The 15,572-nt window shown below is 40.8% G+C and overlaps 7 protein-coding genes and 1 long non-coding RNA gene across 14 annotated transcripts; 5 read left to right on the top strand and 3 right to left on the bottom strand.

Annotated features, from left to right (window-relative positions):
- Window positions 1-327: 327 nt before the first annotated feature.
- On the top strand, window positions 328-2,219 carry LOC116920147 (syntenin-1). The gene is made up of 6 exons (XM_032926237.2): window positions 328-574; window positions 770-952; window positions 1,012-1,182; window positions 1,251-1,438; window positions 1,499-1,762; window positions 1,837-2,219. The coding sequence occupies exons 1-6, from the start codon at window positions 524-526 to the stop codon at window positions 1,889-1,891; spliced, it is 912 nt and encodes a 303-aa protein (XP_032782128.2). The 5' UTR covers window positions 328-523; the 3' UTR covers window positions 1,892-2,219.
- Window positions 2,049-4,963, bottom strand: LOC116919961 (ankyrin repeat domain-containing protein 29). Of its 5 annotated transcripts, none has more exons than XM_032926024.2 (9): window positions 4,821-4,963; window positions 4,547-4,734; window positions 4,364-4,452; window positions 3,846-3,944; window positions 3,659-3,757; window positions 3,481-3,579; window positions 2,693-2,926; window positions 2,534-2,629; window positions 2,049-2,470 (listed from the first exon to the last, which is right to left on the bottom strand). In XM_032926024.2, the coding sequence occupies exons 4-9, from the start codon at window positions 3,924-3,926 to the stop codon at window positions 2,252-2,254; spliced, it is 828 nt and encodes a 275-aa protein (XP_032781915.1). In that variant the 5' UTR covers window positions 3,927-3,944; window positions 4,364-4,452; window positions 4,547-4,734; window positions 4,821-4,963; the 3' UTR covers window positions 2,049-2,251. The 5 variants fall into 5 exon arrangements, with proteins under 5 accessions (XP_032781915.1, XP_032781907.1, XP_032781892.1 ...); XM_032926016.2 differs by having other exon boundaries at window positions 3,659-3,760; window positions 4,821-4,962; XM_032926001.2 differs by lacking the exon at window positions 4,364-4,452 and having other exon boundaries at window positions 3,659-3,760; window positions 4,624-4,734; window positions 4,821-4,962.
- Window positions 4,964-5,004: 41 nt separating this feature from the next.
- LOC116920367 (UMP-CMP kinase) lies at window positions 5,005-6,408 on the bottom strand. Its single transcript, XM_032926596.2, has 5 exons — window positions 6,248-6,408; window positions 6,012-6,153; window positions 5,787-5,933; window positions 5,571-5,708; window positions 5,005-5,510 (listed from the first exon to the last, which is right to left on the bottom strand). The coding sequence occupies exons 1-5, from the start codon at window positions 6,268-6,270 to the stop codon at window positions 5,301-5,303; spliced, it is 660 nt and encodes a 219-aa protein (XP_032782487.1). The 5' UTR covers window positions 6,271-6,408; the 3' UTR covers window positions 5,005-5,300.
- A 210-nt stretch (window positions 6,409-6,618) lies between these two features.
- LOC116918718 (kinesin-like protein KIF3B) lies at window positions 6,619-10,287 on the top strand. Its single transcript, XM_032924466.2, has 11 exons — window positions 6,619-6,944; window positions 7,002-7,103; window positions 7,173-7,433; window positions 7,492-7,644; window positions 7,709-7,872; window positions 7,941-8,072; window positions 8,139-8,506; window positions 8,572-8,769; window positions 8,820-9,278; window positions 9,341-9,721; window positions 9,790-10,287. The coding sequence occupies exons 1-10, from the start codon at window positions 6,868-6,870 to the stop codon at window positions 9,683-9,685; spliced, it is 2,259 nt and encodes a 752-aa protein (XP_032780357.2). The 5' UTR covers window positions 6,619-6,867; the 3' UTR covers window positions 9,686-9,721; window positions 9,790-10,287.
- On the bottom strand, window positions 10,223-10,766 carry LOC116921594. The gene is made up of 2 exons (XR_004393407.2): window positions 10,663-10,766; window positions 10,223-10,529 (listed from the first exon to the last, which is right to left on the bottom strand). It is a non-coding gene; the product is annotated as an uncharacterized LOC116921594 (long non-coding RNA).
- Window positions 10,767-10,864: 98 nt separating this feature from the next.
- Window positions 10,865-12,158, top strand: LOC116920244 (lathosterol oxidase). The gene is made up of 4 exons (XM_032926401.2): window positions 10,865-11,218; window positions 11,276-11,408; window positions 11,467-11,567; window positions 11,631-12,158. The coding sequence occupies exons 1-4, from the start codon at window positions 11,009-11,011 to the stop codon at window positions 12,009-12,011; spliced, it is 825 nt and encodes a 274-aa protein (XP_032782292.2). The 5' UTR covers window positions 10,865-11,008; the 3' UTR covers window positions 12,012-12,158.
- A 3-nt stretch (window positions 12,159-12,161) lies between these two features.
- On the top strand, window positions 12,162-13,228 carry LOC116920308. 3 transcript variants are annotated; one of them, XM_032926529.2, is made up of 3 exons: window positions 12,162-12,303; window positions 12,392-12,434; window positions 12,511-13,228. In XM_032926529.2, the coding sequence occupies exons 2-3, from the start codon at window positions 12,404-12,406 to the stop codon at window positions 13,107-13,109; spliced, it is 630 nt and encodes a 209-aa protein (XP_032782420.2). In that variant the 5' UTR covers window positions 12,162-12,303; window positions 12,392-12,403; the 3' UTR covers window positions 13,110-13,228. The 3 variants fall into 3 exon arrangements, with proteins under 3 accessions (XP_032782420.2, XP_032782412.2, XP_032782403.2); XM_032926521.2 differs by having other exon boundaries at window positions 12,186-12,325; XM_032926512.2 differs by having other exon boundaries at window positions 12,297-12,434.
- A 138-nt stretch (window positions 13,229-13,366) lies between these two features.
- Window positions 13,367-15,469, top strand: LOC116919663 (F-box-like/WD repeat-containing protein ebi). The gene is made up of 9 exons (XM_032925683.2): window positions 13,367-13,567; window positions 13,698-13,966; window positions 14,034-14,210; window positions 14,276-14,470; window positions 14,548-14,622; window positions 14,687-14,796; window positions 14,901-15,063; window positions 15,127-15,234; window positions 15,320-15,469. The coding sequence occupies exons 1-9, from the start codon at window positions 13,558-13,560 to the stop codon at window positions 15,389-15,391; spliced, it is 1,179 nt and encodes a 392-aa protein (XP_032781574.2). The 5' UTR covers window positions 13,367-13,557; the 3' UTR covers window positions 15,392-15,469.
- Window positions 15,470-15,572: the final 103 nt, after the last annotated feature.

Raw genomic sequence — 15,572 nt, 5'->3', positions numbered from 1 at the left:
TACGTGATCCAACTAAACTTTGTCAATTTATCCTATTTATCAGTGTGATCCTTGATAAAATAATACACTTAAAGTTGATATGGTTTTTTTCCTTTTTATTCCATGACTAAAATTAATGCAAACTTATCGCATGGCGCGATTAGCAAATGTAAACTAGCGCATGGAAGTAGAAAACAAAATTCCAATTTTTTTTTTGAATAAATAGTGGAATAACAACTTGCGTTAAATCGACAAGGAGGGCCGAATGAAACTGGTTCAACGCGGAGTTAAATATCGATTGGCTTTGTTTTCCCTTCTTCTATCGATTTCATTGCACAATACCCCGGGCTTTATTCACAGACCCGGACTTGGAACGTATGTTGAAAACCTTGAGTGACGCATTCTCCATAAAAAGTCTGTACTGACGTGCGGACTTTCTTTATTAAGCTTCCGGATTGTTTATATCTTGCCCAGTACTTTCGTACCAACAGTGGAGTGTGTTTGTCGTTTGATCTAGAAAACTGTTCAACTACCAACCGAAACCATGTCGCTCTACCCATCCCTCGAGGATATGGAGGCTGATAAAATGATTAAAGTAATTTCAGTTATCCCTTGTTGATAGTTGAGGAGGCGTTTCTTTTTTGCCAACTCATTGTTCTTTTGTAAGAACAAAACATGGATGATGCATTTTAATAGGAATAAGCAGAGTTTGCTGAATGTCGAGACCTCAGTCACCCTCAACTGTTGCTGTCCAAATTTGACATAAACATAATTGTTTCCTATTCTTCAGGCCCAAATTCAGGAATGCCGTAAAGCTGTTGTGGCTCCATCCTATGGTGTCCACCCCCCTCAGAGCATTGGAATACAGTATGAAAATTCTGTACTCTATCCTTCTCTGAATGATTTCATGGGAATGGAAATCACAACGCAAATGCTTGCCGCTAATCAAGTGGCTCTGTTTCCATCGCAAAATGTAACTTCTTAGACCCATTTAATACTCATTTACTCATTAATTGCTTTCTTTGGAACCAGAACACAATGGTAGCTGTTTCAAGCCATGCTGTAGCTTCAGCTCCTTCTTTTGGAATGGTAGCCCCTCTATCAGGCCAGAGTATGGGATTAGCTCGTGCGCAAGTGACTCATGGAATAAGAGAGTTAGTGCTGTGCAAAGGAAGTGATGGGAAAATAGGAGTACGCTGCCAGGTATAGAAAAAAACAAACAATGGAATTTCAAAAGTATGTACCTTCTTATACTAGAATTCAAATTTCAGGCTATTTCGAAAGGCATCTTTGTAAGCTTGGTGCAATCTGGATCTCCTGCTGCTCTTGCTGGTTTGCGCTTTGGTGATCAAATTCTGCAGATTAATGGAGAAAACGTAGCAGGATACAGCATGGATAAGGTTCACAACATTTTCAAGAAAGCTGGTGTAAACAGTATTCGCGTTGCTGTACGAGACAGGTAAATCGTCTTATTCTATTCCTTTTCGTGTACGCTAAAGTTTTATAAATTATTTTTCAGGCCTTTCGAAAGGAGTATCACCTTACACAAAGATAGCTTTAGTCACGTAGGCTTTACGTTCAAGGAAGGATGCATCACTAGCTTGGTGAAAGAATCTTCTGCCGCTCGCAACGGCTTATTGACCGATCACAATCTGCTCGAGATCAATGGCCAAAATGTTGTTGGACTAAAAGACAAAGAAATTAGTCGTATCATGGACGGTGCTGGAACGTGTGTTACTTTAACAGTCATGCCAAAATTCCTCTACGAGCACATGATTAAGAAGTATATTCTGTTTCTGTTATTACTTCAATCATTCTTACTTTAGAAATTAAATTATAATTTTGATTGTTTTATAGCATGTCCAGCAGTTTGCTGAAGAAATCGATGGATCATTCCGTACCGGACCTATAATGAACAGCGTTTTATAAAATGAACGTAGATCAAGCCATTTTGCCCAACGAAGGTGCATGCAGGGTCGACAAATGAGCCAATCAGTCGCCCAACACGTTCTATATAATACCACAGTTCCATGATCCTCTCTCAATTGAATTTAGTTGTACTTTTTCCCCCCTCATTTTCTTTTGTCGTTTTTAACTATGTGATTCGATCAAGATTTGTTTACATTCGCTGGTTCTGGTCTCAAAACAACTTTTCTTTCTTGTTTGCCATAAAATGAATAAGTTGGGCTCTATATAATCAACGTTGCTATATTAATCACAATACATTCTTTCAAAAATTTCATAACCTTGCCATTTATCAATAATACTTTCTTTACATTAGAATTGGCGAGGACGAACTGGAAGCTTCCCGAGAATCGGTGGCACTAAGTAAATCAACTATTTCCCAGAAATGCAATTTCTCAGCCAACGTTTTCGGACTGAGTAACGACCGAGAAGTGGCTAGATACGCATCTGCACCGGCTTTCATCAGGATTCGAATAATTGGCATGTCTCTCCTTAATACGGCGGCGTAAAGGGGACTGTCTCCATTCTGTTAAAAAATGCGTGATCACTCATTGGAAAATTCTTGCCGTTCTAGATACAATAAACAAACCTGGCTCAATCCCAACGAGGGATTCGATTGTAATAACTCTCTAACAGTGTCCACGTGTCCTTTTTGGCATGCTTTCAACAGTGGTGATACTCCATCCTACGTGAAAGCAACGAAGGATATTGATGATGAACAAGAATGACGGATTGGCGAATCTCTTACGTTTCTAACGATGTTTGGATTCGCCCCGGCACTCAACAAGAGACGAACCACATAATCGAAGCCCATTTGTGCAGACATGTAGAGAGGAGTAGCTCCATCCAAGCGTCGAATATTGATCATCTCTTCAGCCAACAGAGCGGAACTGTCTTTTGCTGAGTCGGCAATGGCGAGGATAAGAGAGACAACTTTCGCGTGTCCATTTTGAGCTGCCAAAAACAAACAAGTAGCTCCATCCTGCAAATTAGAATGAAACGGAAATAAGTCCTATTGCTTTGTGAGTTGAACCAATAAATTGACCGCACACTTAACAAGAAGGCAATGGGAAAAAAACAAGAAGCCCCGCTGTTTTTCTTTTTATCGCCACAAATTGCGGTAGCTGACGTCACGGGGCATTTGGCGTTAAACACGCAAGGCCAATACGCCTTCCGCGGAACGGCACACTAGTCTTTTATTTTGTTTCTCAACTTTGAAAAAGGAAACGATTGTTGGTTTTGTGACACTCCTCCATGGAACTACGCTTGGTTTTAAACTGTGTTCGTACAAAGCACGAAACAAGAAAGAGAGCCCGTTGAATGGTGTGCGTATTTCTCTCAAACAATCAACAAGGCCATGACGTAAGCTACCCCCGAGGGGAGTATACGGGTAGCGTCAACATCACTGATTCTATTGTCACCATCGTTTCTCATTCATACCTGTACGAGCCATTTACGGGTATGAGGAAATTTGCCGATTCAATTTACCCAATAGATATAGAGGCTTTACACTTCCGACTAAGCATGGTACATTACCTTCATTTGGTAGTGGATGTTTGCTCCGCTATTTATCAGCTCTAGGCAAATTTCGGCATAACCTTGCTGGGCAGCAACCATTAACGCTGTTCCTCCGTCCTGGCGTTAGTCATCAGATAACAGCTTTTCAAGATTAGGATATCTCAGCGATAGCTACCTTTTCCAAACTCATATTTACCTTGCATCGTGCATTGACTGGAGCCCCAGCACGGATGAGTAGGTTGACGATGTCGCGAAAACCTCCTTGGGCTGCCAAGAATAACGATCCCGCTCCAGTCTGCTGGAAATCACGAGTGACAAAAAATATACTGGGATTAAAGAGAACATCTAAAAGAATGTTTCGGTGTCAATGTATACATACGTACCTTTCGGCGCAAAGTAGGGTCAGCCCCCTGTTTGATCAGTTCTCGACAGCATTCGAGATGCCCGCCGGCAGAGGCCATCATCAACGGAGTTGTTCCTTCCTAAAATGCCAAAAAGACGAGAGTAAGCAAAAAAGAAAATTACATAGTCAAGGTCCAATGCTGAATAACAAACAACCCTGTGATCAGACATGGGAATTTTCCTTTTTCTCCCAAAAAAAGGAGCAAACAAACGTCATAAAATGATGTGGGTGTCGGCAGCCAATCGGAAAAAAATACGTACGGTATTCAGCTTTGACCACAACTATACAACGTTTAGCTAGGTCAAATAAAAGAGCGGGCGGAAGTCGTTTTACTAATGTAAAGAAGAGTTTGTAATCTATTATCGTATCGGTAATCTCTAGAACGTTGTGCACAACTTTTAGCAATCTCTTTGATTAACGATAGTAAACTTTCTTTTTCTAAAAAAAAAAATGGCTTCTAAATTATACATTTTAGCGGTGTCATTCGGTACCGATTACCTATGCGAAGGCGTGTTTCCGGCCTAAATTGTACGTATCCGTTCACCATTAATGAGGTTGTATGGCTTTCGTGGCGGCCGTGTGGGACACTTCAAACAGTAAACATTTGAACCGTACATTTGAGAGAACAGAGGGTTCAAGTACGGCAGTTATTAATAGAAATATCGCAAAGGAAACACTAACCGGGATTCCAAGACAATAACTGTTACATTCCGATAGCGGTTGGGCGGTGTACACAGCATCTCGGCTTTTATTTTTACCTTGTCGCGCGAGTCGGTGTGAACTTTTCCGGATTCGAGCAAGTGTCGCAGATCCATAACATTTCCTTGTCGAGCAGCCGAATGCAAGCGGACGTCGCTTAACGATTCCTTCTAAATCAGCAATTAAAAACAAAAGGCATTGGAAATAAATAGGTAAATAGAGCACAGCACATGGTTTGACAGACACATTTACTCACTTTGTAAGACATGCTGGGAAGAGAGCGTGAAACACACCAGCGTCTCATGCGGCTCGCCTCTGATCTCTCTTTGAAACTAGAAAAGTCGAATGCACATTCCTAAAGTTTGCGGGAGTGGACTCGGTTTCTGTTTCGGTTAACGACGCCATCTGTCTACTGTTTGACCAACATAGTGCAATCAAGGTTTCGTTTTACCTTTCTTTTATTAATTTTTTTAAACACTAAATTGGGAAATACAACCACCCACTTGGACTTGGAACAGAATACATAGATGTAATTTAAAGAGATGCATGATGAATCAAAGAAAACCCAAACCACGATAGGAAGATCCGTGCACTTTGCTGCTAAATAAAGGCTTTTTTTTGCTCGTTTAGCTTGAAATTTTAAAAAAGGAACATCTACAAGAAATAAACAAATCCAAAACAATGAAATTTGAATTCAAGTTCTTGGAAATTAGAGACGTTTTTCGTTCGAGATGAACTATTCGAACGCTTTCTTAACATCCTCGAAAACTTGGTCGGGCGATTGAGAAGCGTCGATTTTCCTGACTAGACCCAGAGCTTCGTAATACTCAATGATTGCCATAGTGTCCTTCACGTATGTCTGAAAGCGTTTCTTCAGACTTTCCTCATTATCATCGGAGCGTCCACTGCCAGCAGCTCCTCGCTGAAGGCAACGATCCATGCATGTCTGGTGGAGAATGGCTATGATAACATAACTGTGTCACAAAACCGAATAAGATCGACATACTTCTTGGGAGCAGTTAAAGAACAAAACAAACTGCACATTCGTTTTGTCTCCCATTTCCTTCTGCCAACCATCTAAGTTGTCTTTGTTTCTTGGGAAACCATCAATAAGAAATTTGTTTTGGTCACTCTTTTCCATTGCCTGAGTTAAATAAATTCAATAAATCAAATTTCTCTTTACAATTATTGGCAATATAGTAAATTAAAAAAGCTGAATTACATTGGCCAAGAGACTGCAGGTAATTTCAACAGGAACAATAGAACCATTGCGAATGTGATTCTCAATTAGTTCTCCATAAGCTGATCCAGGGGTATTGCGTTCCTCACGAAGCAAATCCCCAGCAGAAAGATGAACATATTGAAATTTCTACAGTAAAATGAAATGTACCAGTTCCATAAACTTAAATTGTAAAGTGGCCATGAGCTACCTCATGGCTTTTTCTACCTCGACTATTTTAGCACACTGTGTTCCTTTACCAGCTCCAGGTCCACCCAAAACGAAAATAACGTTCGGCAACTCGACAGACATTTTCGTTTTGATGTTTGTAATGTTTCTAAAACCTAGACTACTGGTAACACAGCCGATTCTGATGATCGAAAAGACACGTAAATACAATGGACAATCAGTGTGTACAGAACTTGACAGGTATCGCTGGCAGAAAGCTATAGTAAGCCACGTACCTTCTTGTCAGCAGACCGAACATACACGTCAATGAACGAGACCCTTCCTGATTTCCTTATACTCCTCCCACCGGTTTCTACACGGTCGGTGGTAACGAGTAGGGAGAACTCACCATGCATTGACCACTGTGACACATCTGGTCCCGCGTGAAAGCGGGTGCCGGCTAAGCAGCAACCCAAAACCCCGATATCAAGATATATTTTTTTTTTGCGGTGAATTCTTTATATTGAGGCTTTGGTACAATCTTTTTGAACTTTGATCTCCAGCATAATTTGTAAAGATACAAATGGTAACCAATGAGCGATGACAAGTTAAATCAGTTTGCACGTCGCACCATTTCGGCGCCTGCTGGCTTAGAGACACAAGGCGGCGCTCGCGCTAGTTGCTAGAATATTAATAGTTCCGCACATCCATTGCTTAGGCAACAACAACAACAAAACTGCGCGGAAGTGAATGTATCGAGTCGGCTTGTTCCCTCACCGACTCCGTCGTCCATCCCACACACCCTTATCAATTTGCAAAATGAATTGATTTACGAGAGATGTCGTGCCGGCTGTCGGAATAAGCTGTCCTTTCGGCTTGCATGTAGCAAATACAGAAATTTAGTCAAATTAAAAAAATGAGTGCAGAAACGGTTAAGGTGATTGTCCGGTGCAGACCCATGAACGAAAAAGAAACATCCGAAAATTATGAAGGGTATTAAATAATTTGTTAGAATATATTTTATCAACTTTTGACATGTTTCTCTTAAAGAATTGTAAATGTGCTACCAAAATGTGGTGCTATTGAAATCCTAACACCTACAAAACCACAGACCTCAAGGGAATTTACTTTTGATTGTGTTTATGACTCAACGTAAGTGCTTATTTATTCAAGTGTTCTTTATTCCTATTATAGAATTTTACTTCTTTTTTTTTTTTTTAGCTCAAACCAAAAAGCTCTCTACGATGAATCTTTCAAACCTCTGGTTGATTCAGTGCTTCAGGGTTATAATGGGACAATCTTTGCTTATGGTCAAACAGGAACAGGTAAAACATACACCATGGAAGGTGTTGCAAAAGATCCTGATAAGCAAGGTGTTATTCCACGCTCATTTGAGCATATATTTAATCATATTGCTCAGTCTCATGACCGACAGTATTTGGTCAGAGCATCCTATTTGGAAATTTATAAGGAACAAATCAGGTCTATATTTGCTTTACTTTTTTGTGGAAAACCTAAACTAAATCTATTGCATGAGTAGAGATTTGGTATCGAAAGATCCTAAAAAACGACTTGAGCTAAAGGAAAATTCTGATACTGGAGTATTTGTCAAGGACCTTTCGTCTTTTGTTTGCAAAAGCGTGGTTGAAATCGAACACGTAATGAATGTTGGCAACGTTAACCGCTCCACTGGGTAAAAAATTTATTTAAAAAAATTTAATATTTGGCTCTCGCAATTCCATTTTTTAATTTAATAGTGCTACTAATATGAACGAGCATAGCAGCCGGTCTCATGCTATTTTCATGATAACAGTTGAGTCCTGTGACGTTGGACAAAGTGAAGAAAACCACATCGTGGTTGGAAAGTTAAATCTTGTCGATTTGGCTGGCAGCGAGCGACAGACCAAAACGGGGGCATCTGGTAGATTATTAATAAAATCACACTTGGAAAATTAGTAATTCTTATTTTTGTTTTTCCCCATAATTAAGGTGATAGACTTAAAGAAGCAAGTAAGATAAACTTATCACTGTCAGCCTTGGGCAACGTAATTTCCGCCTTGGTCGATGGCAAAAACGGTCACGTCCCTTATCGGGATTCCAAGTTGACACGTCTTCTACAAGGTTTTAAACACTTTGTATTTTTAATATGAATGCAAATTCTTAAGCTAATCAATACTTTTGCTCTAGACTCCTTGGGTGGTAATTCGCGGACAGTTATGGTGGCTAATATCGGCCCAGCTTCGTATAATTATGAAGAGACGCTGACAACACTTCGTTACGCCAGTCGAGCAAAGCACATACGTAACAAACCGCAAATCAACGAAGATCCTAAAGACGCTCTTCTTCGTAGCTTTCAACAAGAGATAGCACGTCTGAAGGCCTCCTTAATTAATAAAAAAACCAAGCCAAAAAAAAAGGGTGAGGGAGGATTACACGATGTATTGAAATCTTCTGATGAGTGGGGTGATGATACGGAAGCTGAATTGGAACAAGAAAGGAAGGATATTCTCAATAACAGTAGCCTCATAGCCGAGGAGAGAGATCAACTTCTTAAGGTATCATCGTTTCACATTGTAATTGTAAATTGCTTTGTTTGATTGAGTACAATCTTGCTTCCTAGACGCTGCAGAATAAACAAGAAGAACTGCGTAACAAACGAGAGAATCAAGAACAACTTGCATCGAGAATTGAGGCACTCGAGAGCAAATTATTGACTGGCCATATAGGCGTCACGTCCGAAAACGGAACGATCGAAGATGTCACAAAGAAGCAACAGCAAACGCTGGAAGCCCACCGCCAAGAGATTATAGAACGAGAGGTAATAAAATCAATACAGCATTATGGATGTGTACTGACCAGTATTTGTAGAGGCAAGAACGAGAAATACGCCAGAAGCTGGAAAGTCAAGACGAGGAGGTAATCGATTTCAAAGAGAACTTCAGTTCGCTTCAACAGGAGATCGATTACAAGACAAGAAAATTGCGCAAAATGTACGCTCGCTGGCAGAGCGTCCGTCAGGAAATGAGCGATCTTGGTGACGAATTTAACCGACAACGTCGTGAACTAGAAGAAACACAAGAAGTTCTAATGAAAGAGCTCAGGCTAAAACAACTAATAGTCAGCCACTTCGTGCCTCCAGAATTCCGACGCCAGATTACATCACGTTTGCGCTATGAAGAGGATGACGAAAAATGGATGTTGAGCTCAGCAACGGAGATGCCTCTGTTGCCCAGAAGCTGCGCCTCAAAGTTTGAATTACGACCAACGTCGGATTTCGAAAAATTGGCTCGTTCAACCGAAGACTCTTCGTCGTTTGGCAGATTTAAAGTAAAGACAATTTTGTTTTTTTCTGAAATATTACGGTGGTAACTAATTTTGTATGTGTCTAGTGCGAGAATATTTTCATGCTGAGCCTGGACATTCCCCAGCGAACCACCAAGGAATATGAGGGACCGGAGATTTCTCCGACATTACAAGCGGCGTTGACCCAGGCACTGCAGTGTCAGAGTCACGCGATGGAGGTCCAGTCGTCCAAGTACAAACCAGTGGACATTCACTCATTCTTGAAATCGGCATGCCGTCGCAAAATGCAGCTGATACAGCGTCCGAGATCGCGCAATTCGGCCAAATTCAACAATTCGCCATCGCATAAGCGTTACCCCCAAGGCCATGCGCCGGATGGAACCATAACAGCCGCACCGTATCCCAAATCACGAGGTCTTGTACCAAAGTAACCAAAGTAGAGAACCCGATTGCCATCCACTTCTTGGGTAAGTCACCACTTCAACAATCACCCTATATATCCAAGTGCTTACAAAGTATCCAATGCTTTATTTAGTCCACACCTTACCAAGACGATGGCCTCGTCCTTTACCAGGTAGTTTGTTGCGTAAGTTGGATTTGGAGAGTAGGCGAAAGCGTTCACTCCTCATCGGCTGTAATCCCAAACGTCACATCAACGCTCTGACCTTCCTGGATTTGGTTTATTTCGTCTGCCTTTGTCACATTGCCTTCTGCATCTGCCGAGCTGTCATCGATCTTTTGCCATTCTGAGAAGTTTTTTTTCCCTTTTTTTTTTACGGAAATTTTTTTTTTTTACGATGACGATCTCCTCATTGCAGTTGTCACATGCTAGTCGATCGGCAGCTGTCCCCTCTCCCAATCTCAGTTTTCAACATCACCCTCCTTGGTTCCATTCGGCGTTAAACTCGCAATCCTTTTACTTTGTTTTTGATCATTTGGTTAGATTTTTTTATTCGTTAACACAGTTATTGATGTTGTGAGTAGTTGTATTATCTTATGTTAATTGGTTTAAAAATAGATGGATAACACCGGAGATTCGTCGTGCGTGCAATCGCTTTGCATTTAGAACCGGCGGGCGTTCCAGTGGAACAGAAAAAGGGGGGAATTGATACATAGCACTTGACAAAACGATCAATTCGTAGCCTTCGGTTTCGTGCGTGTTTGCGCCATAGCGGGTGAAATTGGGGCTATTTGGCAATCGATATATGTCCAGTGGTTGCATTCGGTTGTTTCTATGGTAGCAAATAGATGCACACCAACCCCAAATCAGGAGAACTAGACAGTCGTATAATTGTCCCAAACTTTAAAACATGGATTTTTTTCTTTCTGTCAGGAATAGCATAAAATAGACTACTAGCACGTGATTATCGATTTATAACAACTGACACGCACACAAATGACAACTTACGTATATCTACAGTAAAATGCTTTGATGTATTGAACCAAAGGAAAAGTAGAAAAAATAATACTAAGTTGTAATTAGTTGTCCTTCTGTAACTGCAATTGTAAAAGGGGTTAAAGGGACATTACGAAGCGATTTTATCTGTTCTTTGGAGATACATCTGCAATTGTTGACACACTGTATTTTTTGGACTTTGGATCCGTACCACTTGTCGATTATCACGACACGTTTGACAAGGCAGTCTAAAAATTCAGACGAGAGATAACATCTGAAAGCCAAACTGCAGTGGAAGTTTGCTTTGTGGAGGGCATCGAGGGAAAATTGGATACCCGGCTCACCATAGAAACTGAAAATGGATATCGTGTTGGACTATTCTGAAGAATTCTTTTTCAAGCCTTACATTTATCCCGAAACATGGCGACAGGACGATCCGTTAAGACAGCTGATCAACTTGTATGTTGTAACCAACATAGGTGGCGCTCTGCTGTACTTATCTTGTGCGACGGCGAGTTTCTATTTGTTATTTGATCATCAGCTAATGAAGCACCCTCTATTTCTAAAGGTAAAAATCTGCATAGTTTGATGTTGAGCTTAAATTAAACTATAACTTAACTTAAAGGATCAAATCAAATTGGAGATCCAGTACACGTTGAAGTCTGTTCCATGGATCAGTATTCCAACTGTGGCGCTCTTCTTCCTCGAAGTGCGAGGCCACAGCAAACTATATGATGAAGTTGAACGGTCACCTTTAGGTAACATTCTGTAAACAACATATAAATCCCATATTTCCAACTTCTAAATGTTATGCAGGTTGGATGAAAGAGTTGGCCAATTTTGTATTCTTTGTCTTCTTCACGGACATGTTGATTTACTGGATTCATCGATTTCTTCATCATAGGACCATTTACAAGGTACTACTATTTCAAAAAAATCACTGACTTAACTGAGTTCTAAATTAATGTACTCATTCCTAGCATTTCCATAAACCGCATCATATTTGGAAAGTACCATCGCCATTTGCCAGTCACGCTTTTCATCCGGTAGATGGCTTTCTACAGAGTGCTCCTTACCACATTTTTGTCTTCTTGTTCCCTCTGCATAAAGTGACCTACCTTGGCCTCTACGTCATTGTCAACATGTGGTCAACGTCGATTCACGATGGCCTGTTCTTGGTACCCAAAGTGCTGCAACCTGTCATTAACGGAGCTGCCAACCACACCGTCCACCATCTTTACTTTGATTACAATTACGGGCAGTATTTCACCTTATGGGACCGCATTGGGGGGTCCTATCTTGATCCGTCCACTAAGTTGCTCGAAGAGAACGATGCTTCGTGGAAAAATAAGCTAAACTAAAAAGACTATGGTGTTCTGTATATTTTGAGGTTTCTAGCTTAAAATAATTGGATTGAAACTGGTGCAAATTTTTCGAGTTTTGCAGCTGGTAGTGAGTAAAACATACCGTGGTATTTTAGTTTTGCAATATATCGACAACGTCATGGCGATCGTTTCTGTGCCTTCCTTTTTTCTTAAAAAGTAATTCCAGGGAATTCAACGACGAATTTGCGTTGACTTTGTTTCATATTCTCGTCGTTTTTGACACAGTAGACAGTCGTTGATAACATTTCGTACAAGTTGGTCCTTCATAGTAAGTCATGCTCCACATTTTGGTTAGTAACCATTTGCTGTTTTATTTCAAATCATATTTTTTTAACCGTTGTACTAAACTTGATCAGGTGTTGCTAGTTATGACCATCATGCCAATCTTGGCAAAAAATGGCAAGTCTTGATTTTGGACTTTAATGGAACTCTGATCCGATTTATTACATATTGAATGACCTTACATTATTTTTAGATGTCCTGTCGAAAATTGAGGCTGGAGAATCGTTTAACGTGCGACTGAGATTTATCAATACGCAAGATTATCTCTGCGTGGTGGAAAGCAATTACTCTGAAGATGATAGACGTCGTCGAGTGCTCACTTTCCCGCTGGGCGAAGAAATAGAGAGAAACACGATGCTCGACTGGTTGCTGGAACCTGTCCGCCAACAAGGTCAAGAAAATGCACCTGCATTTGTCCGCCTCAGCAGTATTAAACACCCGGGAGAATATCTGATAGCCGGAACAGACGATTTGACGCTGGACGAGAATCGACGCAAAGTCTATACTTGGAAAGAAACAGGAACGGATTTCAGCGAATGGGGTGGTCCACATGATTGGCTTCTGCTAGAAAACCAGACACCACCTGAGGATCAATCTGCATCCAATTCCTTTATCATACGTAACAAGAAATTCAACGAGGATCTTTACGTTAGCAAAGAGCAATTCGAACTCAATCCCAAGTACCGCGCAGTTTACACCTGGCGTCAAGACATCAAGATAGAAAATTCAGCTAGTGAAGCTCCAATAAACGCATGGGAAATCATCATTCAAAAGGAAAATCCATCGTCGTGAACTTGCCCGGCAATCATATCACTTCGTCTTGTTATCTTTGTAGTTGTTCTCTTCTTCTTTAGTATAATGTCTCACCGAATCTGTAGATCACGCAAAGAATATATCTAGTGTGTTCAGTTTCTGGACAGTTGGTTGATTTAGTGCCATGTCTACGGTAGGCCCTGTTTCTACCAAGACGGATTTTAAACACTTGCAGGCTTTCATTGTCTGTAGAATGCTAAAAAGGATTTGTCAACGGGCATTGCTTCAGTTGCAGTGGGTCATGTCTTATTTTGAGTCCTGATAATGTGCGATAGTGTAGTTTGGAGAGCGTGAAACCCGGCGAATGCTTTCGTCTAGTACGTTATCAGTTCGGGACCACAACATCCGACAGCAAGTGTGTCACTGTTCGCCCGCGTGATTGCTGGTTTTATTAAAGAGCTGGCCGCGTCTTACACCACTTCACAACATGGCTGAAAGTAAAACCGCAAACTGTGAATTTATAGAATAAGCAAACGTGTTTTGGTGTTAAAACTTTTGTAATATTAGAGTGTTTGTCAATCGTGTTTATCAATGTTTGATAATTTGTCCTTTGTTTACCTTGTATAGAAAGTGAAACTTGGGAAGAGGACGACCGTGAAGAAGATTTCAGAAAAACTGGCCAGACGTGTTATAACAGGGAAAAGGAATCGAACGATAACGGAAATGTGTTTGACTGCGCTTTTCATCCGACCCGGCCTTTACTAGCTTGCGGATTAAGTAATGGATCGATCCGGTTATTCCAGGGCCCAGATGCAGACGCACCGTTTGACAGGTGGACAATAGACGATCGATTCCGATTGGACAACGCATCCCACATCAAATGCTTGGCTTGGAATGTAACAAATCAATTGTGATATTGTGAAACATTTGAGACGGAATATTCCATGTTTATTTTCTAAACAGGTGGATGGGACTCGGTTAGCGGCCGGATGCTTTGACGGGACAGTTGCAGTATGGCAGTGCAATGGGGTCGATGACTCGACAATACCTTTTCAAGCAAAAGAACATAATTTGGCAGTATTTGAAATTATCTGGAATCGATGGAATTGTAACCTGTTCGCCACTCGAAGCCGGGACGAAGTATTCAATTTCAATAAGATTTATGCCTTGTGAAAATGTTAACAGTTGTTGATTGGATTTCCTAGGGAGAACTCCAGAGAATATTGACATGGAATTCTGATTTGAACGAACCAGTTAGCTGCCAATGCCTCGAACTCGACACGAAATTCGTTTGGGATTTCGAATGGATCTCATCTACTCGAATGGCGGCATGTACTTATGAAGGGACTATCCTCATCTGTGAAATTGGGTCTAAAGTTCCAGTTAGGCGTGTCAGCCATGTACAGTAGAAACAGTTTTTAATGTTAACCAAGGCTTATAGGCAACTGGGATAAGCTAATTTTTTGTTAAACTTTAGCCGGGTGTATGGAAAGTACGATGGCATTTCGCGTTGCACTATCTCGTTTCATGCTCAACTGATGGGTCTGTTAAGGTAAATTTAAAGCTTAGCTAATTTCAAACCTCATCATAAAGCCTTTTTTTCCATCCTGTTTCAGGTTTGGTCTAAAAATAGGCATCAAGAAGTCGGCCAAATCCAACTGGAGAACCGAGTCTATTGCGTCGATTGTCACGGACTTCGATCCGGTGGATCTGCTTTGATTGCCAGGTGCTTTTAATCATTATGGATTGATTCACAACTAAGCAGGAATGAAGCCAAAGTTGCATCTTGGGAGAATCATTGAATAATTTTGACATATTTTCGTTAATCAGTGGGCTAGAAGATGGAACGATTGCCATTTGGCATGTGACGGAAAACCGATTGCAAATCCTTAGTGAGCATTTGGATGCGGTCACCTGCATCTCGTTTTCACCTGACGGACAGTACCTGGCAACCTTAGATAATGAAGAAAAACTGATTATCTGGTCTACGGAAGTACTGTCACAAAAATCATTATCGCCTAACGCAAACTTTGATAATGCTATTTGACGATTACAGAATTGGGTAATAATCTTTCATCACTTCAAACCAGCGAACGAAAACTGGAATCATATCAGGTGGAATCCCACCAGCAACAAATTAGCCATATCCAGTAATTCTCATGAGGTAATACAACTATTTTTAAATTCCTTATTCTTTACATGAAGAAGCCTTAAAGACTTCACAAGTTATTATCCCATTGAAAATGCAGATCCATATTATCGAGCTGGAAGATGAATTCGAAGACTGCATCAGCTCGCATGACGAAGAAAAATCTACGTGAACTTATCCCTTTTCCATAATTAAGCTGTTTTGTGTACCAAATCGATCATCTCATATACATGTAAGAGTTTCTACTTAAGTATGTTCGGTTTTGTACTACTGCGATGGCTCTCCCATATTCCTTCTGGTGAGCGTTGGCGTCTTGGAATTTAATTTCCTGTGAGCGGTGGTGGGCGGTGCGG

The sequence above is a fragment of the Daphnia magna genome, linkage group LG1 (genome assembly GCF_020631705.1).
Source record: "Daphnia magna isolate NIES linkage group LG1, ASM2063170v1.1, whole genome shotgun sequence".
NCBI lineage: Eukaryota > Metazoa > Arthropoda > Branchiopoda > Diplostraca > Daphniidae > Daphnia > Daphnia magna.
This window is presented reverse-complemented; position numbering and strand designations above follow the sequence as displayed.